At 48.9% G+C, this 23,419-nt stretch overlaps 1 protein-coding gene across 5 annotated transcripts in view; it reads right to left on the bottom strand.

Annotated features, from left to right (window-relative positions):
• Positions 1-23,419, bottom strand: part of LOC144511421 (RNA-binding protein Nova-1-like) — a 178,717-nt gene that overhangs the window by 21,212 nt on the left and 134,086 nt on the right. For 2 of the 5 annotated variants that reach the window (XM_078241760.1, XM_078241764.1), the window contains exons 4-5: positions 12,829-12,861; positions 694-741 (exon numbers count right to left, since the gene is read on the bottom strand). The exons of the other annotated variants lie outside the window; for them this stretch is intronic. In XM_078241760.1, the coding sequence (XP_078097886.1) occupies positions 694-741; positions 12,829-12,861 (81 nt within the window). The remainder of the gene's footprint in view (positions 1-693; positions 742-12,828; positions 12,862-23,419) is intronic. 5 annotated transcript variants of the gene reach the window in all.

Below are 23,419 nucleotides of genomic sequence, written 5' to 3'. Positions count from 1 at the left end.
AAGATGTGTGGGTTAGGGGGATTGGCCATGCTAAATTGCCCCTTAGTGTCCAAAGATGTGTGGGTTAGGGGGATTGGCCATGCTAAATTGCCCCTTAGTGTCCAAAGATGTGTGGGTTAGGGGGATTGGCCATGCTAAATTGCCCCTTAGTGTCCAAAGATGTGTGGGTTAGGGGGATTGGCCATGCTAAATTGCCCCTTAGTGTCTAAACGTGTGTAGATTAAGGAAATTATAATCATAGAATCATAGAAACCCTACAGTGCAGAAGGAGGCCATTCGGCCCATCGAGTCTGCACCGACCACAATCCCACCCAGGCCCTACCCCCATATCCCTACATATTTTACCCGTTAATCCCTCTAACCCACACATCTCAGGACACTAAGGGGCAATTTTAGCATGGCCAATCGACCTAACCCGCACAGCTTTGGACTCTGGGAGGAAACCGGAACACCCGGAGGAAACCCACGCAGACACGAGGAGAATGTGCAAACTCCACACAGACAGTGACCCAAGCCGGGAATCGAACCCAGGTCCCTGGAGCTGTGAAGCAACAGTGCTAACCACTGTGCTACCGTGCCGCCTTTAGGGCTGTGGGTTACGTGGGATTAGGCATGGGAAATGTGTGGGGTTACGGGGATAGGGTGGGGGAAGAGGGCCTGGGTAAGTTACCCTGTAAGAGAGTCAGTGCAGACTTGATGGGCCGAATGGCCTCCCTCTGTGCTGTAGGGATCCTGTGGATTCTATGAGACAGCCTAGACCTAAACTTCTGGAGTTGAACCCACGACACTCTGGCTCCAAGGCAAGATGCTGACACCGGGGTGCCACTTTGCTCCCAATACATTCCACATCCTTTCTTCATCCCACCATTCCTCTCTTCTCACATCCCACTCTGCCGCCTTCTCTCACTGATAATGGAGAGCAGCTGAAAGTACTCCTTATCAGAGCGAAGCTCTTCACCTTTTCATAGAGGACTTTCGTTATTGCTATGAATGTTGGGATAGCTATGCCTCCATCGCAACCTGTTACTCACCAGCATGAGCAGCGCTGGGAATGAACCATGGAAGAAAAAGTCAACTCATGGTCCCCACTAAAAGCAGAAAAATTGTTTATCTGGTGCCAGGTTAGGCACAGTGGTTAGCACTGCTGTCTCTCAACGCCAGGGACCTGGGTTCAATTCCAGCCTCAGGTCACTGTGGAGTTTGCACAATCTTTCTGTGTCTGCGTGGGTTTCCTCCGGGTGCTCCGGTTTCCTCCCACACTCCAAAGATGTGCAGGTTAGGTGGATTGGCCGTGCTAAAATTGCCCCTTAGTGTCCAGAGATGTGCGGGTTAGGTGGATTGGCCATGCTAAATTGCCCCTTAGTGTCAGGGGGATTAGCAAGGTAAATGCTGGGGTTATGGGAATAGGGCCTGGATGGGATTGTGGTCGGTGCAGACTCGATGGTCCGAATGTCCTCCTTCTGCACTGTAGCGATTCTATGATTCTCAGTGCTGACAGTGGTCCCCCCACGCCGACACTATAGTTAAGAAAGCCCACCAACGCCTCTACTTTCTCAGGAGGCTAAGGAAATTTGGCATGTCAGCCACAACTGTCACCAACTTTTACAGATGCACCATAGAAAGCATTCTTTCCAGATGTATCACAGCTTGGTATGGGCTCCTGCTCTGCCCAAGACCGCAAAAAACTACAAAGCGTCGTGAACGAAGCCCAGTCCATCGCGCAAACCAGCCTCCCATCCATCGACTCCATCTACACTTCCTGCTGCCTCGGAAAAGCAGCCAGCATAATCAAGCATCCTGGACATACTCTTTCCATCGGGAAAAAGATACAAAAGTCTGAGGTCACGTACCAACCGACTCAAGAACAGCTTCTTCCCTGCTGCCGTCAGACTTTTGAGTGGACCTACTTTGCTTTAAGTTGATCTTTCTCTACACCTTATATGTAACTGTAACTCTATATTCTGCACCCTCTCCTTTCCTTCTCCCCTGTGTACTCTATGAACTGTATGCTTTGGAATGCACGCAAGAAACAATACTTTTCATTGTATCCCAATACATGTGACAATAATAAATCAAATCAAAATAAACTTGATACATCTAAATAAATATCAGTAACGCTCCGAGCACATGAAGCAAACTTATTCATGCCAATTCGGCAAGTCCAACAATCCCCTAAGTTTTTGTGATAGAAATAGTTCCTCTTCCTTGATGTCAAGGTCAGAGGAGTTCTGTAGGATCTTGTCCTAGAAAAGACTGGCAAACAGTTAACCTAATGTAGGTTTGCAAATTCCCCAGGGATTGTCGGAACGTGGCGGTCAAAGACATTTAACTGCAGTGGAAATAGCACGGCGTTCCGAGTCGGAGCAGAGCCTGGGACCAATTAACATTGCGGACAAGCTGCCCAGTCTTGCCACTTGGACAGGTGATGGCCTGGTGGTATTATCGCTAGACTATTAATCCAGAAACTCAGCTCATGTTCTGGGGGACCCGGGTTTGAATCCCGCCACAGCAGATGGTGTAATTTGAATTCAATTTTTAAAATATCTGGAATTAAGAATCTACTGATGACCATGAAACCATTGTCGGAAAAACCCATCTGGTTCACTAGTATCTGTTTAGGGAAGGAAATCTGCTGTCCTTACCCGGTCTGGCCTACATGTGACTCCAGAGCCACAGCAAAGTAGTTGACTCTCAAATGCCCTCCGAGGGCAACTAGGGATGGGCAATAAATGCTGGCCCAGCCAGCGACGCCCATGTCCCATGAATGAATTTTTAAAAGTATAGCTCTTGGGGCGAAAGGGATCACGGAATATGGGGGGAGCAGGGGCTGGCGGTGGAAGGTGGGGTCAGGATATTGAATTTGATGATCAGCCATGATCAAAATACAAGACATTGGTGGGGCCGCGCCTGGAGTATTGTGCACAGTTTTGGTCCCCTTATTTGAGGAAAGATGCAGTGGCATTGGAGGCAGTTCAGAGGAGGTTCACTGGATTGATTCCAGAGATGAGGGGTTTGTCGTGTGAAGAGAGATTGAACAGTTTAGGCTGAGACTCTCTGGAATTTAGAAGAATGAGGGGAGATCAAATTGAGGTTTACAGGATGATAAAAGGTATGGATAAAGTAGACGTGGAGCGGATGCTTCCTCTTGTGGGGCATTCTAGGACGAGAGGTCACAGTCTGAGGATAAGGGGCAGCAAATTTAAAACAGAGTTGAGGAGAAGCTACTTCTCCCAAAGGGTTGTGAATCTGTGGAATTCGCTACCCCAGAGTGCGGTGGGTGCTGGGACAGTGAGTAAATTTAAGGAGGAGTTAGACAGATTTTTAATTGGGAATGGGTTGAAGGGTTATGGAGAGAAAGCAGGAAAATGGGGGTGAGGAGCATATCAGCCATGATCAAATGACGCAGCGGACTCGATGGGCCGAATGGCCTAATTCGGCTCCTATATCTTTTGAACTTTTAGAATCCTACAGTGCAGAAGGAGGCCATTCAGCCCATCGAGTCTGCACCGACCACAATCCCACCCAGGCCCTATCCCCATAACCCCATGCATTTGCCCTAGCTAGTCCCCTCGACACTAAGGGGCAATTTGGCATGGCCAATCCCCCTAACCCGCACATCTTTGGAGTGTGGGAGGAAACCGGAGCACCCGGAGGAAACCCACGCAGACACGGGGAGAACGTGCAAACTCCACAGAGACAGTGACCCAAGCCGGGAATCGAACCTGGGTCCCTAGTGCTGTGAGGCAGCAGTGCTAACCACTGTGCCATGAATGAATGGTGGAGCAGGCTCGACGGGCCGAATGGCCTACTCCTGCTCCTAATTTCTATGTTTCATGACGATCACCAGACCCTTAATCCCAGATTTTCTTTTGATATCAAATTCAATTTTCACCATCTGCCTTGGTGGGATCTGAACCCGGTATTGGGTAACCCGGGTTCCCAGAGCATTACATTGGGTCTCTGGTTAAGTAGCCCAGTGACAACACCACAGCACCATCAATAGACATCCCGATTTGAACCTGCGTCACCAGTTCATCAGCCCTGGGTCAGTAGGCTCAGGAACGGTTGAGGACTGCTTGTTGTATGAGGAATGGTTGAGGACTCTGGGTCTGTACTCATTGGAGTTTAGAAGGATGAGGGGGGGATCTTATTGAAATTTACAGGATACTGCGAGGCCTGGGCTGACCTGTACCTCAACTCCAGCTACCCTCCCTGCTTCCTTTTTTAGTTATTTGTGGGACATGAGGAAACAGAAATTCCGCTCCCCACTGTAGACCCATCAGGAAGCTGAGAATTACATAATGTCAATGCGACCTCACTGTCTGAACAATAACTTATGCCTCTATAATGCCTGTAACACGGTGAAACATCGCAAGGTGCTTTACAGGAAAATTATCACACAAGAACATCAAACCTGGGGCGACACAGTGGTTAGCGCTGCTGCCTCTCAGCGCCGGGGACCCGGGTTCAATTCCCGGCTTGGGTCACTGTCTGCGCGGAGTTTGCACATTCTCCCCCGTCTCTGCGTGGGTTTCCTCCGGGTGCTCCGGTTTCCTCCCACAGTCCGAAAGACGTGCTGGTTAGGGTGCATTGGCCGTGCTAAATTCTCCCTCAGTGTACCCGAACAGGCGCTGGAGTGTGGCCACTAGGGGATTTTCACAGTAACTTCATTGCAGTGTTAATGTAAGCCTTACTTGTGACACTAATAAATAAACTTTAAAAACAACAAGAAGATATTAAGCTAAACGGTCAAAAGCTTCATCAGTGCGACAGGATTTGAGAAGTGCGCTCAAGGAACGGAGAGATGTGGGGAGCTTCAGGGAGGGAATTCCAGAGCTTAGGGACCCCGGCAGCTGAAGGCACGGCCGCCAATGGCGGAGCGATTAAAAATTGAGGCCAGATTTAATTTTTTTTTCAATTCATTCGTGGGACATGGGCGTCGCTGACTGGCCAGCATTTATTGCCCATTAATAAATGCAAAACAGTGCGGGATGCTGGAATCTGAAACAAAATCAGAAAAATGCTGGAAAATCTCAGCAGGTCTGACAGCATCTGTGGAGAGAGAATAGAGCCAACATTTCGAGTCTGGATAACCCTTCATCAGGGCCCCATTTATTGCCCATCCCTAGTTGCCCTTGTCCAGAGGGCAGCTGAGGGTCATCGAATCGCTGCCGTGCAGAAGGAGGCCATTCGGCCCATCGAGTCTGCACCGACCACAATCCCATCCAGGCCCTATTCCTGTAACCCCCACATATTTACCCTGCTAATTGCCTGACAGTTTATCAAGGCCAATCCACCTAGCCCGCACATCTTTGGACTGTGGGAGGAAACCGGAGCACCCGGAGGAAACCCACGCAGACATGGGGAGAACGTACAGACTCCGCACAGACACTGACCCGAGGCTGGAAATGAACCCGGGTCCCTGGCGCTGTGAGGCAACAGTGCTAACCACTGGGCCACCCAAATCAATCATATTGCTGTGGCTCTGGAGTCACATGTAGACCAGACCAGGTAAGGACAGCAGATTTCCTTCCCTAAAGGACATTAGTGAACCAGATGGGTTTTTCCGACAATGGTTTCATGGTCATCAGTAGATTCTTAATTCCAGATATTTTTTATTGAATTCAAATTCCACCATCTGCCGTGGTGGGATTCGAACCCAGGTCACCAAAGCATTAGCTCAGTTTCTGGATTAATAATCTAGCTATGATATCGCTTTCCCCTGTTTTGTCATAGAATCCCTACAGTGCAGAAGGAGGCCATTCGGCCTAAGCCTGCACCAACAACAATCCCACGCAGGCCTTATCCCCGTAACTCCTCTTATTTAACCTGCTAATCCCCATGACAATAAGGGAGAATTTAGCATGGCCAATCCACCGAACCCCCACATCTTTGGAACTGAGAGAGGACCGGAGCACCCGGAGGAAACCCACGCAGACACGGGGAGAATGTGCAAACTCCACACAGACTGTGACCCGAGGCCGGAATTGAACCCGGGTCCCTGGCGCTGTGAGGCAGCAGTGCTCACCACTGTGCCACCCAAATCAATCACATTGCTGTGGCCCTGGAGTCACAAGTAGGCCAGGCCGGGTAAGGATGGCAGACTTCCTCCCCTCAAGGACATTAGTGAACCAGATGGGTTTTTCCGACAATGGTTCCACCGTCATCGGTAGATTCTTAATTCCAGATATTTTTTATTGAATCCAAATTCCACCAGCTGCCGTGGCCGGGATGAAGGCAGAGGGTCGGGGGGAGGTGGGGAGGGGGATTTGCATGGACGGGTCAGGCTAGGGAAGGCTTTGAAGCTGAGAGGAGAATTTTAAAATGGAGGCGTTGCGGAGTGGATGGGCTGCCGATATAGGTCAGCGATCACAAGGGGATGGGAGGGGTGATGGTGGAGCAGGGAAGCAGAGGATGCAGCCAGCAGATTCTCTTTTTTTGTCTAATCTCCTCAGAAGGAACTGGAACGCTGCGCGCGAGCATTGGTTCCCATGAGTCCCCGTTGCCGTGGAGACTAAGCTGCCTTTTACACACGGAACAGAATGAGGTTGGAAGATTGCATTGAGCAAGGGGATAATACGAGGGGAGGGCGGGGGGTCCTGTGTTTGTGCTGGGGGTGGGGAGGAGGACTGCTCAATAGCCTACAAAAGGCTCAGAGAAGCAGCAGATCAAGTTTATTATGCAGGACTGGGGGTCTGAGCAGACCAGGGGCAGGTTTTATATCAGACGCATTTCTGAGTCCCCAATCTCTAAGTAACCACTATCCGATTCTCGTTCTCCTCCCAGTCCCTCTTTCGCTTTATCCAAATTTACATTGCCGTCATCTGGAACGGCACGGTGGTACAGTGGTTAGCACTGCTCTGCCTCACAGCACCAGGGATCCGGGTTCGATTCTGGCCTCGGGTCACTGTGGAGTTTGCACATTCTCCCCATGTCTGCGTGGGTTTCCTCCGGGTGCTCCGGTTTCCTCCCGCACTCCAAATATGCGCAGGTTAGGTGGATTGGCCATGCTAAGTTGCCCCTTAGTGTCCAAAGATATGCAGGTCAGGTGGATTGGCCATGCTAAGTTGCCCCTTAGTGTCCAAAGATATGCAGGTCAGGTGGATTGGCCATGTTAAGTTGCCCCTTAGTGTCCAAAGATATGCAGGTCAGCTGGATTGGCCATGCTAAATTGCCCCTTTAGTGTCCAAAGATATCAGGTTAGCTGGATTGGCCATGCTAAATTGCCCCCTTAGTGTCCAAAGATGTGCAGGTTAGGTGGATTGGCCATGCTAAGTTGCCCCTTAGTGTCCAAAGATATGCAGGTCAGGTGGATTGGCCATGCTAAGTTGCCCCTTAGTGTCCAAAGATATGCAGGTCAGCTGGATTGGCCATGCTAAATTGCCCCCTTAGTGTCCAAAGATATCAGGTTAGCTGGATTGGCCATGCTAAATTGCCCCCTTAGCGTCCAAAGATGTGTATGTTAGGTGGATTGGCCATGCTAAGTTGCCCCCTTAGTGTCCAAAGATATGCAGGTTAGGTGGATTGGCCACGCTAAATTGCCTCTTAGTGTCCAAAGATGTGTATGTTAGGTGGATTGGCCATGCTAAATTGCCCCTTTAGTGTCCAAAGATATCAGGTTAGCTGGATTGGCCATGCTAAATTGCCCCCTTAGTGTCCAAAGATGTGCAGGTTAGGTGGATTGGCCATGCTAAGTTGCCCCTTAGTGTCCAAAGATATGCAGGTCAGGTGGATTGGCCATGCTAAGTTGCCCCTTAGTGTCCAAAGATATGCAGGTCAGCTGGATTGGCCATGCTAAATTGCCCCCTTAGTGTCCAAAGATATCAGGTTAGCTGGATTGGCCATGCTAAATTGCCCCCTTAGCGTCCAAAGATGTGTATGTTAGGTGGATTGGCCATGCTAAGTTGCCCCCTTAGTGTCCAAAGATATGCAGGTTAGGTGGATTGGCCACGCTAAATTGCCTCTTAGTGTCCAAAGATGTGTATGTTAGGTGGATTGGCCATGCTAAATTGCCCCTTTAGTGTCCAAAGATATCAGGTTAGCTGGATTGGCCATGCTAAATTGCCCCCTTAGTGTCCAAAGATGTGCAGGTTAGGTGGATTGGCCATGCTAAGTTGCCCCTTAGTGTCCAAAGATATGCAGGTCAGGTGGATTGGCCATGCTAAGTTGCCCCTTAGTGTCCAAAGATATGCAGGTCAGCTGGATTGGCCATGCTAAATTGCCCCCTTAGTGTCCAAAGATATCAGGTTAGCTGGATTGGCCATGCTAAATTGCCCCCTTAGCGTCCAAAGATGTGTATGTTAGGTGGATTGGCCATGCTAAGTTGCCCCCTTAGTGTCCAAAGATATGCAGGTTAGGTGGATTGGCCACGCTAAATTGCCTCTTAGTGTCCAAAGATGTGTATGTTAGGTGGATTGGCCATGCTAAATTGCCCCTTAGTGTCCAAATGATGTGTATGTTAGGTGGATTGGCCGTGCTAAATTGCCCCTTAGTGTCCAAAGATGTGTATGTTAGGTGGATTGGCCATGCTAAATTGCCCCTTAGTGTCAGGGGGATTAGCGGGGTAAATGCATAGGGTTATGGGCATAGGGCCTGGATGGGATTGTTGTCAGTGCAGGATTGATGGGCTGAATGGCCTCCTTCTGCACTGTAGGGATTCTGTCAACTCTCAAAGTGACCTTTAATTGACCTCTTTGTCGCATGAAAATTGCCACAAAACCTGCAATGGCCAACAACTGCTGTGGGTCACAATTGGCACCTCACCACCTCCTTCTCAAGGGGCAATGGGGGATGGGCGACAAACCAGGGCCTCGCCAGCGACATCCCAGGAGGCGGTTGGGCTGAGCGTGCTACAGAGAGAGTCCCGCGTGATTCCTAAACTCTGAGGGCTTGAGGGAAGGCAGTGGGGCCGGAGACGGCACTGGAGGCAACACGGGGAGGAAGCTCGTTCAGATCCAGAGAAAGGAGGGGGGGGGGGGGGATGGAAATGGCTGTCAGGGGAAGGATTTCCAGAGGCCTGCGTGGCATCCTGGCAAAGATGAACCTCGCTCAGAAGATCAGTGGCAGGGAAAGAAAAAAAAGGTATTACTCAGAGAAATGAAATGGCAATTAGTGGAGTCAATTGCGTTATTGACTCTGAGATGATTTTAATCGCATTGTTGTGACACTTGCAGTGCAGCCTGGAACCCGATCCTTCCACAAGCAGTCAATTTATTTGCAGTTGCGGTCCTGTACGACATCCTCTCTGTCTGCTGGGCCCGGGCAGAAGGTTGTTGGGAGTATCACACAGTGTCAACATCAATATCCACTGCGTCTATATCTCCGTCTGGCCCCCCTGATGCCCCAGCGCTTGTAAATAATTCATTATCCACCCTCGGGTCAGCTTGGGTCAGCTTACAAGGCAGTGAGAGAGAGAGCTAGAAACAGGCCACAGGGTGAGAGCGAGTGTGCGCGTGAGAGAGAGAGAGAGAGAGGAAGTCGCAGCCTGCGAGAGGAGGAAGGAATAAGGGAAAGAAGTCAGGAAGGAAGTGAAGGTTGGGGTGGAAATGGACAGATGAGGTATGACTGAGACAAAAGGAGTGACAGGGAAAGGACGTAGACAATGAGAGGATGGAAGGGATTGTAGATAAAGTATAACGGTGCAGAGGGATCTGGGTGGCCTTGTCCATCATTCACTAAACATTAGCACGTACAGCGATTATATTTTTCGTTCATTCATGGGGCACGGACGTCGCTGGCTGGGCCAGCATTTATTGCCCATCCCTAGTTGCCCGAGGGCAGTTGAGAGTCAACCCCATTGCTGCGGCTCCAGAGTCACGTGTAGGCCAGACCGGGTAAGGACGGCAGATTTCCTTCCCTAAAGGGACATTAGTGAACCAGATGGGTTTTTCCGACAATCGACAATGGTTTCACGGTCATCAGTAGATTGCAATGAAAGCATTACCCCCCCCCCACCCCCGCTCCCCTCCCCCCAATCTGCCCAGGGGGTGAGGGGGATGATGATGAGGAGAGACTCAGAGATCAGACAGAGCACTGGACCAGTTGCAGTGATTGTGGGAGACGCACAAAACCAACAATTGCAGAATTATTCTTTTGAAAGTGTTAACCGAAGGATTAATACACAGGATTTCCTGCTTTTACACTGAGTTTTACACAGGCAGCCACATTAGTACCACATTAACCCATTCGTCACTGACCCACACTGTCCCATTAACCCATTCATCCCTGACCCATTAACCCATTCATCACTTACCCATTGACCCATTCATCACTGACCCATTGACCCATTCATCACTGACCCATTAACCCACTCATCACTGACCCATTGACCCATTCATCCCCAACCCATTGACCCGTTCATCCCCAGACCCATTGACCCGTTCATCCCTGACCCATTAACCCATTCATCCCTGATCCATTAACCCATTTATCCCAGACCCATTACCCCTTCATCACTGACCCATTAACCCATTCATCACCGACCCACATTGACCCATTAACCCATTCATCATTGACCCATTACCCCTTCATCACTGACCCATTAACCCATTCATCACTGATTCACACTGACCCATTAACCCATTCATCACTGACCCATTAACCCATTCATCACTGATTCACACTGACCCATTAACCCATTCATCACTGACCCATTAACCCATTCATGACTGACCCATTAACCATTTCTCACTGACCCATTAACCCATTCATCGCTGACCCATTAACCCATTCATCACTGACTCTCACTGATCCATTAACCCATTCATCCCTGCCCCATTAACCCATTCATCACTGACCCATTAACCCATTCATCACTGACCCATTAACCCATTCATCCCTGACCCATTAACCCATCCATCACAGAGCCATTAACCCATCCATCACTGACCCATGAACCCATTCATCACTGACCCATTAACCCATTCATGCCTGACCCATTAACCATTTCTCACTGACCCATTAACCCATTCATCGCTGACCCATTAACCCATTCATCACTGACTCTCACTGATCCATTAACCCATTCATCCCTGACCCATTAACCCATTCATCACTGACCCATTAACCCATTAATCACTGAACCATTAACCCATTCATCACTGACCCATTAACCCTTTCATCCCTGACCCATTAACCCAATCATGCCTGACCCATTAACCCATTCATCACTGACCCATTAACCCAATCATCACAGACGCATTAACCCATTGATCACTGACCCACATTGACCCATTAACCCATTCATCCCTGACCCATTAACCCATTCATCACTGACCCATTAACCCATTCAACCCTGACCCATTAACCCATTCATCACTGACCCATTAACCCATTCATCACTGACCCACATTGACCCATTAACCCATTCATCACTGACCCATTAACCCATTCATCACTGATTCACACTGACCCATTAACCCATTCATCACTGACCCATTAACCCATTCATCACTGACCCACATTGACCCATTAACCCATTCATCCTTGACCCATTAACCCATTCATCACTGACCCATTGACCCATTCAACACTGACCCACATTGACCTATTAACCCATTCATCCCTGCCCATTAACCCATTCATCACTGACCCACACTGACCCATGAACCCATTCATCCCTGACCCATGAACCCATTGATCCCTGACCCATTAACCCATTCATCACTGACCCATTAACCCTTTCATCCCTGACCCATTAACCCATTCATCACTAACCCATTAACCCATTCATCACTGACCCACATTGACCTATTAACCCATTCATCCCTGCCCATTAACCCATTCATCACTGACCCACACTGACCCATGAACCCATTCATCCCTGACCCATGAACCCATTCATCACTGACCCATTAACCCTTTCATCCCTGACCCATTAACCCATTCATCACTGACCCATTAACCCTTTCATCCCTGACCCATTAACCAATTCATCCCTGACCCATTAACCCATTCATCACTGACCCATTCATCCCTGACCCACACTGGCCCATTAACCCATTCACTGACCCATTAACCCTTTCATCATTGGCCCATTAACCCATTCATCACTAACCCATTAACCCATTCATCACTGACCCATTAACCATTCAGCACTGACCCATTAACCCTTTCATCATTGGCCCATTAATCCATTCAGTACTGACCCATTAACCCATTCATCACTGACCCAATAACCCATTCATCCCTGACCCACTAACCAATTCTTCACTGACCCATTAACCCATTGATCCCTGACCCATTAACCCATTCATCACTGACCCATTAACCCATTCATCACTGACCCATTAACCCATTCAGCACTGACCCAGTAACCAATTCTTCACTGATACACACTGACCCATTAAGCGATTCATTATTACTGGAGAATGAGAGCCTCGTAAACGAGAGTGGGCAGTGTCTATTTATTTCTGATCCCCCGTCACTCACTTTTCTGTATTGATGGTGCTATAGAAATGCAGCTTGCTGGAGAAATGAATGAGAGATAACTACATGTAGATTAAAGAAAGAAAGTAGATGCAGAACAGGAATGAGAATGATGGATATAAGACAGGGAAAGAGGTGGCGGAGGGGAGATGGGCAAACAATATGCAAGGTTCAGTGAAAGGAGCCGTGGGATGCTCAGGTTCTCAATGTACTCTTTCCCTGAATTTCCTGTCCCCCCACAAAGCGGATTAGCTCCAGATTTATTCTAGATCCAACGGGAGGCTCCCAAACTCAAGTGGTTGCTTCAGTGAGGTTTGTATCAAATAGTCCTCGGGGAGCGGCATTGCTAGAAGAATGTCCGCTACGACTCTCACCAACTTTTACAGATGCACCATAGAAAGCATTCTTTCTGGTTGTATCACAGCTTGGTATGGGCTCCTGCTCTGCCCCAAGAAACCACAAAGGGTTGTGAACATAGACCAGTCCATCACGCAAACCAGCCTCCCGTCCATTGACTCCGTCTACACTTCCCACTGCCTCGGCAAAGCAGCCAGCATAATCAAGGACCCCACGCACCCCGGACATTCTCCCTTCCACCTTCTTCCGTCGGGAAAAAGATACAAAAATCATGTACCAACCGATTCAAGAACAGCTTCTTCCCTGCTGCTGTCAGATTTTTGAATGGACCTACCTCGTACTAACTTGATCTTTCTCTACACCCTAGCTATGACTGTAACACTACATTCTGCACTCTCTCCCTTCCTTCTCTATGAACGCCATTCTTTGTACAGCATGCAAGTAACAATACTTTTCACTGTATACGAATACATGTGACAATAATAAATCAAATCTAATCAGTTCATTGACTGTGTGTTACAAGGACACTCATTTATTTATACACCTCTCTGTACTCACCACTCGCCCAGGCCTCTGCTGGGGGAACTTAATAAAAACAAGTGTGCATTGTACCCAACCCGCTAACTGAGAGACTTCAGAAACGTGCTGTTAATGCAGCACAGACCCAGGAACGACTGGCATTTGTAACCCGCCCTTGACAACGCAAAACGTCACAAAGGTATATAATTTGACACTCAGGGGGAATTGGTGAATAAAGATTTGGTCATGGATTAAATGCTAAACGGACAATCCTCCGCCAACACCCCTTCCCTGTTTTTTTTAATTCAGTTGTGGGACATGGGCGCCGCTGGCTGTGCCAGCATTTATTGCCCATCCCTAGTTGCCCAAGGGCGTTAAGAGTCAACCACATTGCTTCCCTCACTTCATTCCATCCAATTATAGCCTGAGGATTTGTTTTCTTATTCATTCATGGGACATGGGCGTCGCTGGCTGGGCCAGCATTTCGAATCACAGAATCTACAGTGCAGAAGGAGGCCATTCGGCCCATCGCGTCTGCACCGACCACAATCCCACCCAGGCCCCATTCCCTGAATCCCTCGTATTTACCCTGCTAATCCCCCTGACACTGAGGGGCAATTTAGCACGGCCAATCCACCTAACCCGCACATCTTTGGAATGTGGGAGGAAACCGGAGCACCCGGAGGAAACCCACGCAGACACGGTTGCCCATCCCTAGTTGCCCTTGAACTGTGTGTCTCGCCCGGCCATTTCAGAGGGTCAGTTGAGACTCAACCACATTGCTGTGGGTCTGGAGTCACATGTAGGCCAGACTGGGTAAGGACGGCAGATTTCCTTCCCTAAAGGACATTAGTGAACCAGATGGATTTTTCCGACAATCGACAATGGTTTCATGGTCATCGATAGATTCTTAATTCCAGATATTTTTTTTACTGAATTCAAATTCAGGACTGCAAGGAACTACAAAAGTTTGTGAATGTAGCCCAATCCATCACGCAAACCAGCCTCCCATCCATTGACTCTGTCTACACTTCCCACTGCCCCGGCAAAGCAGTCAGTATATTCAAGGACCCCACGCACCCCTCAGGTTTTGAGGTGTCCAGATCACCAACAACCTGTCCTGGTCCCCCCATGCCAATGCTATAGTTAAGAAAGCCCACCAATGCCTCTACTTTCTCAGAAGACTAAGGAAATTTGGCATGTCAGCTACGACTCTCATCAACTTTGACAGATGCACCATAGAAAGCATCCTTTCTGGTTGTATCACAACTTGGTATGGCTCCTGCTCTGCCCCAGACCGCAAGAAACTACAAAAGGTTGTGAATGTAGCCCAATCCATCACGCAAACCAGCCTCCCATCCATTGACTCTGTCTACACTTCCTGCTGCCTCGGCAAAGGACCCCACGCACCCCGGACATTCTCTCTTCCACCTTCTTTCTTCGGGAAAAAGATACAAAAGTCTGAGGTCACCAACCGACTCAAGAACAGTTTCTTCCCTGCTGCCGCCAGACTTTTGACCTTGCATTAAGTTGATCTTTCTCTACACCCTAGCTCTGATTGTAACACTACATTCTGCACTCTCTCCTTTCCTTCTCTATGAACGGTATGTTTTGTCTGTACAGCGCGCAAGAAACAATACTTTTCACTGTATGTTAATACATGTGACGATAATAAATCAAATCAAAAAGTCAAAAATTCCACCATCTGCCGTGGCGGGATTCGAACCCGGGTCCCCAGAACAGTAGCTGAGTTTCTAGATTGATAGTATAACACCGCTAGGCTGTTGCTCCCTATGCAATGGCTTCTCTTCCACTTGCACACTGTCAGTCCTGATGTCTCTTTTCTCTGCACCCTCCTATTCCCCATCTACACGACACTTCTGTTGGGTGACAGTGCTGTCGTGGTAATGTCACTGGACCAGTAATCCAGAGGCCCAGGCCGGGGACACGGGTTCAAATCCCACCCGGGCAGTTGCTGGAATTTAAATTCAATCAATCAATAAATTTGATTGGTTTATTAAAAATCTGGAACTGAAAGTTAATTCGTGGTGAATTGTAGTTTCAAAAAAAAAACCCATCTGGTTCACTAATGTCCCCTTTAGGGAAGGAAATCTGCCCTCCTTACCCGGTCTGGCCTACATGTGACTCCAGAGCCACAGCAATGTGGTTGACTCTCAACTGCCCTCTGACATGGCCAAATGGGACACTCACTTCAAGGGAAAACTAGGGATGAGCAACAGATGCCGGCCCAGCCATCAATGCCCACATCCCACAATGAATAAATTTTTTTTAAATGTCCACTAGGGAAGGAAACCTGCCATCCTTACCCGATCTGGCCTCCATGTGACTCCAGACGCACGCCATATTTGTGGCGCCTATTCCCATCTCTGTAACATTGGCCGACTCCACCGCCCCGCTCCTACCACGCTTGCTGGTGACAATCTCGCTCCTGCCTCTGTTGCCTCAGGATCTGGCTGCATTCTACCCTCTGTAACCGAGGTCATCCATGACACGGGAACATAGGAATTCGGAGCAGAAGGAGGCAACTTCAGCCCTTGGAGCCTGCTCCGCCATTCAATCAGATCATGGCTGATCTCTCCCTGGTCTCCAACCCACCTCCCCACCTGTTCCCCTTATCCCTTTAACCCATTTTTAAAATCAGAAATATCTATCCCCTTCTTGAAACCATTCAATGATTCAGACTCCACCGTGCCATGGGGCAGCGAGTTCCACAAATTCACCACCCTCTGCGAGAAGTAGTTCCTCCTCATCTCAGTTTTAACTCTACCGCCTCTCGACCTGTACCCTGTGACCTCTTGTTCTAGATTGCCCCACAAGGGGAAACATTTGGTCTACATTTACTCAAACAGTTTGAGAGCAGATATCCACTCCATCTGACGAAGGGGCAGCGCTCCGAAAGCTAATGGCATTTGCTACCAAATAAACCTGTTGGACTTTAACCTGGTGTTGTTAAACCTCTGACTGTGCTCCTCCTTAGACAGAAGAAGGGCATCGACACACCTGTAGGATTTGGCCTCAGTGGTTAAACAGGAAAGAAATAGGACGAGTGATAGAAAAACAGATTATAAAGATTACTGGTCTGAACCGGTCTTGTATACATTGAAATAGAACACCAGTAAAACAGATAAGAATACAGGTTCCAATGTTTTTTTATTTATTCATGGGACATGGGTGTCGCTGGCTGGGCCAACATTTATTGCCCATCCCTAGTTACCCGAGGGCAGTTGAGAGTCAACCACATTACTGTGGCTCTGGAGTCACACTTGTCCATCATTTTTTTTTAAGTTAATTATTTATTAGTGTCACAGGTAGGCTTACATTAACACTGCAATGAAGTTGCTGTGAAAATCCCCCAGTCGTCACACACCGGCACCTGTTCGGGTAACACTGAGGGAGAATTTAGCATGGCCAATGCACCCTAACCAGTGCGTCTATCAGACTGTGGGAGGAAACCGGAGCACCCGGAGGAAACCCACGCAGACACGGGGAGGACGTGCAGACTCCACACAGACAGTGACCCAAGGCCAGAACAAAACCTGGGTCCCTGGCGCTGGGAGACAGCAGTGTTAGCCACTGTGCCGCCCGCAATTGCCCCTTGAATTGAGTCTCTCGCTTGGCCATTTTAGAGGGCAGTTGAGAATCAACCACATTGCTGTGGCTCTGGAGTCACATGTAGGCCAGACCGGGTAAGGACGGCAGGTTTCCTTCCTTAAAGGGACATTAGTGAACCAGATGGGTTTTTCTGACAATCGACAATGGTTTCAAGGTCATCAGTAGATTCTTAATTCCAGATTTTTCTTACGGAATTCAAATTCCACCACCGGGATTCGAACCCGGGTCCCCAGAACATTAGCTGAGTTTCTGGATTAATAATCTAGCTATGATATCACTTTCCCCTGTTTTGTCATAGAATCCCTACAGTGCAGAAGGAGGCCATTCGACCCAAGCCTGCACCAACAACAATCCCACCCAGGCCCTATCCCCGTAACCCCTCGTGTTCACCCTGCTAATCCCCATGACAATAAGGGAGAATTTAGCATGGCCAATCCACCGAACCTCCAAATCTTTGGGAGGAAACCGGAGTACCCGGAGGAAACCCATGCAGACATTGGGAGAATGTGCAAACTCCACACAGTGACCCGAGGCTAGAATTGAGCTGGGGTCCTTGACGATGTGAGACAGCAGTGTTAACCACTGTGCTGCCACCTTTGTCCTTTCTGGGTGTTCCAACATGATAGAAATCTAAAAAATGATGAGAGGCGTAGACAGGGTTAGAACAAAGAACAAAGAAAATTACAGCACAGGAACAGGCCCTTCGGCCCTCCAAGCCTGCACCGACCATGCTGCCCGACTGAACTAAAACCCCCTACCTTTCCGGGGACCATATCCCTCTATTCCCATCCTATTCATGTATTTGTCAAGACGCCCCTTAAAGGTCACTATCGTATCTGCTTCCACTACCTCCCCCCCACAGCAGGTTCCAGGCATCCACCACCCTCTGTGTAAAACAATTTGCCGCGTACATCTCCTTTAAACCTTGCCCCTCGCACCTTAAACCTGTGCCCCCTGTTAATTGACTCTTCCACCCTGGGAAAAAGCTTCTGACTATCCACTCTGTCCGTGCCCCTCATAATCTTGTAGACTTCTATCAGGTCGCCCCTCAACCTCCATCGCTCTAGTGAGAACAAACCAAGTTTCTCCAACCTCTCCTCATAACTAATGCCCTCCATACCAGGCAACATCCTGGTAAATCTTTTCTGTACCCTCTCCAAAGCCTCCACATCCTTCTGGTAGTGTGGCGACCAGAATTGAACTCTATATTCCAAGTGCGGCCTAACTAAGTTTCTATAAAGCTACAACATGACTTGCCAATTTTTAAACTCAATGTCCCGGCCGATGAAGGCAAGCATGCCGTATGCCTTCTTGACTACCTTCTCCACCTGCGTTGCCACTTCCAGTGACCTTGGCAGTCAGAACTTTTTCCCCCCAGAGTTGAAATGTCTAATACTAGGGGGCATGCACTTAAGGTGAGGGAGGGAAAGTTTAATGGAGATGTGAGGGGCAAGTTTTTTTTACATAGAGAGTGGTCGGTGTCCAGAACATGCTGCCAGGGGTGGTGGTGGAGGCAGATACGATAGAGTGTTTCAGGGGCTTTTAGATAAGCACAGGAATATGCATGGAATACAGGGATATGGACCAAGAATAGGCAGAAGGGATTAGTTTAATTTGGTGTCATAAAATAACAAAGAACAAAGAACAGTACAGCACAGGAAACAGGCCCTTCGGCCCTCCAAGCCTGTGCCGCTCATTGGTCCAACTAGACCATTCGTTTGTATCCCTCGATTCCCAGACTGCTCATGTGACTATCCAGGTAAGTCTTAAACGATGTCAGCGTGTCTGCCTCCACCACCCTACTTGGCAGTGCATTCCAGGCCCCCACCACTCTCTGTGTAAAATACGTCCCTCTGATATCTGAGTTATACCTCGCCCCTCTCACCTTGAGCCTGAGACCCCTCGTGATCGTCACCTCCGACCTGGGAAAAAGCTTCCCACTGTTCACCCTATCTATACACTTCATAATTTTGTACACCTCTATTATGTCTCCCTTCATTCTCCATCTTTCCAGGGAGAACAAGCCAGCTTACCCAATCTCTCCTCATAGCTAAGACCCTCCATACCAGGCAACATCCTGGTAAACCTTCTCTGCACTCTCTCTAAAGCCTCCACGTCCTTCTGGTAGTGCGGCGACCAGAACTGGACGCAGTACTCCAAATGTGGCCTAACCAGCGTTTTATACAGCTGCATCATCAGACTCCGGCTTTTATACTCTATACCCCGTCCTATAAAGGCAAGCATACCATATGCCTTCTTCACCACCTTCTCCACCTGTGCTGCCACCTTCAATGATTTGTAGACTTGCACACCTAGGTCCCTCTGTGTTTCTATACTCTTGATGGCACGTGTTTGACACAACAGGGGCAGCATGGTGGTACAGTGGTTAGCACTGGTGCCTCACAGCGCCAGAGACCTGGGTTCGATTCCCGGCTTGGGCCACTGTCTGTGTGGGGTTTGCGCATTCTCCCCGTGTCTGCGTGGGTTTCCTCCGGATTCCTCCCACAGCCCAAAGATGTGCGGGTTAGGTGCATTGGCCGCGCTAAATTGCCCCTTCGTGTCCCGAAATGCGCAATTTAAAGGGATTAACAGGGTAAATATATGGGGATGGGGGTTGGGTGGGATTGTGGTCGGGGCAGACTCAACGGGCCGAATGGCCTCCTTCTGCACCATAGGGATTCTATAACATTGTGGGCCTGTGCTATGTTCTATGGGGTGTGCCTGGGTGAGAAAGGGTTAACAGGAGGTTCTGAAGCGGTGATTGGAGTCTTGTTAAGGAGAACATTGTTTTTTAAATGTATATATTATATATATAATACCAGCTTCCTGCAGCATTATCTCCTTGGTGCTCTGTCCTTGAGGAGATAGGAAAACATTTCTACACAGTACGGACTGCCGCGCACACAGAGAAACATCTGCGGTCGTTAATTTAGACCCTTATCAGTTCACAAAGGCCTGTGTAAACAGCCCTTTGGTTTCCAAGTCCCAGACCGGGTCAGATAAGATCGCACCACTGCCTGGCTGGTCTTATCACTTTTCACAACTACTCCTGCTCTTGTTCCCAAAAGTTGGCGATCGACCAAAACCCAGAGCCTGCAGGCTCCGACCTTATTCTCAGAGGCCAAGACGCAGTGCCCAGCTCCTAAATATAGCTCCCTGCAACCCCCGCCTCCCCCCGCCCCGCACCGCACACAGAAACAAAATGAATCAGGGTCAACACTATTGAACAAGTGTGTGATGAGGAAGTCTTCATGCCAGCAGCAAAGGAGGGGGGGGTGGGGGGGGGAGGGGGGAGGGAGCGGTGCTGGTGAAAGGTGGCCCCCTTTGTAGAACTGATCCTTCAATCAGCCGCTAGGCCGAGAGCCTTTTCCTCCTTCCAAGAACGCATGGAATCTGTATCCCGAGCTGGCCAACATGCCGGGGGTCTTATGAAACATCAAAGATAGGAGCAGGAGGAGGCCCTTCGAGCCTGCTCCGCCATTCGTCACGGTCACGGCTGATCGTCCAACTCAATCGCCTCATCCTGCTTTCTCCCCATAACCTTTGATCCCATTCGCCCCCCAAGTGCTGTGGGAAGATAGGGACATCGCAAAGTCAACTCTTGGTCTGCAGATAAGAACATAGGAAATAGGAGCAGGAGTAGGCCATCTCGCCCCTCGAGCCTGCCCCGCCATTCAATAAGATCATGGCTGATCTGAAGTGGATCAGTTCCACTTACCCGCCTGATCCCCATAACCCCTAATTCCATTACCGATCAGGAATCCATCTATCCGTGATTTAAACATATTCAACGAGGTAGCCTCCACCACTTCAGTGGGCAGAGAATTCCAGAGATTCACCACCCTCTGAGAGAAGAAGTTCCTCCTCACTGACCCCCCCTTTATTTTGAGGCTGTGCCCTCTAGTTCTAGCTTCCTTTCTAAGTGGAAAGAATCTCACCACCTCTACCCTATCCAGCCCCTTCATTATCTTATAGGTCTCTATAAGATCCCCCCTCAGCCTTCTAAATTCCAACAAGTACAAACCCAATCTGCTCAGTCCCTCCTCATAATCAACACCCCTCATCTCTGGTATCAACCTGGTGAACCTTCTCTGCACTCCCTCCAAGGCCAATATATCCTTCCGCAAATAAGGGGACCAATACTGCACACAGTATTCCAGCTGCGGCCTCACCAATGCCCTGTACAGATGCAGCAAGACATCTCTGCTTTTATATTCTATCCCCCTTGCGATATAGGCCAACATCCCATTTGCCTTCTTGATCACCTGTTGCACCTGCAGACTGGGTTTTTGCGTCTCATGCACAAGGACCCCCAGGTCCCTTTGCACAGCAGCATGTTGTAATTTTTTTCCATTTAGATAATAATCCAATTTGCTATTATTTCCTCCAAAGTGAATAACCTCGCATTTGTCAACGTTATACTCCATCTGCCAGATCCTTGCCCACTCACTCAGCCTGTCCAAATCTCTCTGCAGACCTTCTACGCCCTCCACAGATAGAAGATGAATGGCCAAACTGTGAGCCAGGCTACCAACTTCTATTTCTTTACCCTGGCACAGTGGGTTAGCACTGCTGCCTCACAGCGCCAGGGACCCGGGTTCGATTCCCGGACTCGGGTCACTGTCTGTGCAGAGTCTGCTCGTTCTCCCCGTGTCTGCGTGCCGCCGTGCCGCCCTTGTTAGAGAAGTATTAATTTCTCAGAAGAAGAAGGTGCTGATTTTATAACACATTTAGAATGTTTTAAATAAAGGTGTTCTCTTGTAATATTAATGTCTATAATGTGAAAATGTCTTCACATTTGTTACTGGCGTAAATTAATGATTTACTAATGATATTTAATTCAAAATTAATGCACATAAATTTATTACATGTAGTATTTATAGCTTCCACTGGACAAATGCAGGAATGCCAAATTTCAAACAGTTACAACAATTGATGCTATTGTGTGCTGATTGGTTGGCAAGTCAATTCTGATTGGTTGAGGTGTTGTCAAACAAAGAACAACAAAGAACAAAAAACAATACAGCACAGGAACAGGCCCTTCGGCCCTCCAAGCCCGCGCCGCTCCCTGGCCCAGACTAGACCATTCTTTTTGTATCCCTCCATTCCCACTCCGTTCATGTGGCTATCTAGATAAGTCTTAAACGTTCCCAGTGTGTCTGCCTCCACTACCTTGCCCGGCAGCGCATTCCAGGCCCCCACCACCCTCTGTGTAAAATACGTCCTTCTGATATCCGTGTTAAACCTCCCCCCCCTCACCTTGAACCTATGACACCTCGTGAACGTCACCGCCGATCTGGGAAAAAGTTTCCCACCGTTCACCCTATCTATGCCTTTCATAATTTTATACACCTCTATTAGGTCACCCCTCATCCTCCGTCTTTCCAGTGAGAACAACCCCAGTTTACCCAATCTCTCCTCATAACTAAGCCCTTCCATACCAGGCAACATCCTGGTAAACCTGCTCTGCACTCTCTCTAAAGCCTCCACGTCCTTCTGGTAGTGTGGCGACCAGAACTGGGCGCAGTATTCCAAATGCGGCCGAACCAACGTTCTATACAACTGCAACATCAGACCCCAACTTTTATACTCTCTGCCCCTTGTCATGGAGAAAGCTGCCATTATTTCTAATGACCGTTGTTTCATGAGGGTGAGTGGAAGTGGGTAGAGTAGGGCCAGTCAAACCCTCTCGACAGCCACCCTTACAATCTCATATGTTTCACCTCTCATTCCTCTAAACTCCAGTGCGTCCAGGCCCAAACCCACTCAACCCCCCCCACATAAAAGCAAACGCCTTCATCCCAGGAATCGGCCCAGTAAACCTTCTCTGAACTGCCCCCAACGCACATCTGTCCTTCCACTCACCTGAAGAAGGAGCCTGACACTCCGAAAGCTCGTGCTACCGAATAAACCTGTTGGACTTTAACCTGGTGCTGTGAGACTTCTTACTGTGCTTCCTTGGGTGAGCAGAGCAAAACTTCACACCGTAGTACAGATGCCATCAAGTTATAGGGGAAAGAAAAGGCCCATCACATCTGTACCAACAATAACTACCACTAAAGTTGCGTTAATCCCATTTTCCAGCACTTGTGCCACCTCATAAAATACTACAGTGTAGAAGGAGGCCATTCGGCCCATCGAGTCTGCACCGACCACAATCCCATCCAGGCCCTTTCCCCATAACCCCATGCATTTACCCTAGCTAGTCCCCCTGACACAAAGGGGCAATTTAGCACGGCCAATCCACCTAACCCGCACATCTTTGGACTGTGGGAGGAAACTCGGAGGAAACCCACGCAGACACGGGGAGAACGTGCAAACTCCACACATACAGTGACCCAAACTGGGAATCGAGCCCAGGTCCCTGGCGCTGCGAGGCAGCAGTGCTAACCTTCTGTGCCACCCTATCCTTGAATGTTATGATATTTTGAGTGCTCATCCAAATATTTTTTAAAGGTTGTGAGGTTTCCAGTCTCCACTACCT

Source organism: Mustelus asterias, chromosome 24 (genome assembly GCF_964213995.1).
Source record: "Mustelus asterias chromosome 24, sMusAst1.hap1.1, whole genome shotgun sequence".
Taxonomy (NCBI): Eukaryota; Metazoa; Chordata; class Chondrichthyes; order Carcharhiniformes; family Triakidae; genus Mustelus; species Mustelus asterias.
This window is presented reverse-complemented; position numbering and strand designations above follow the sequence as displayed.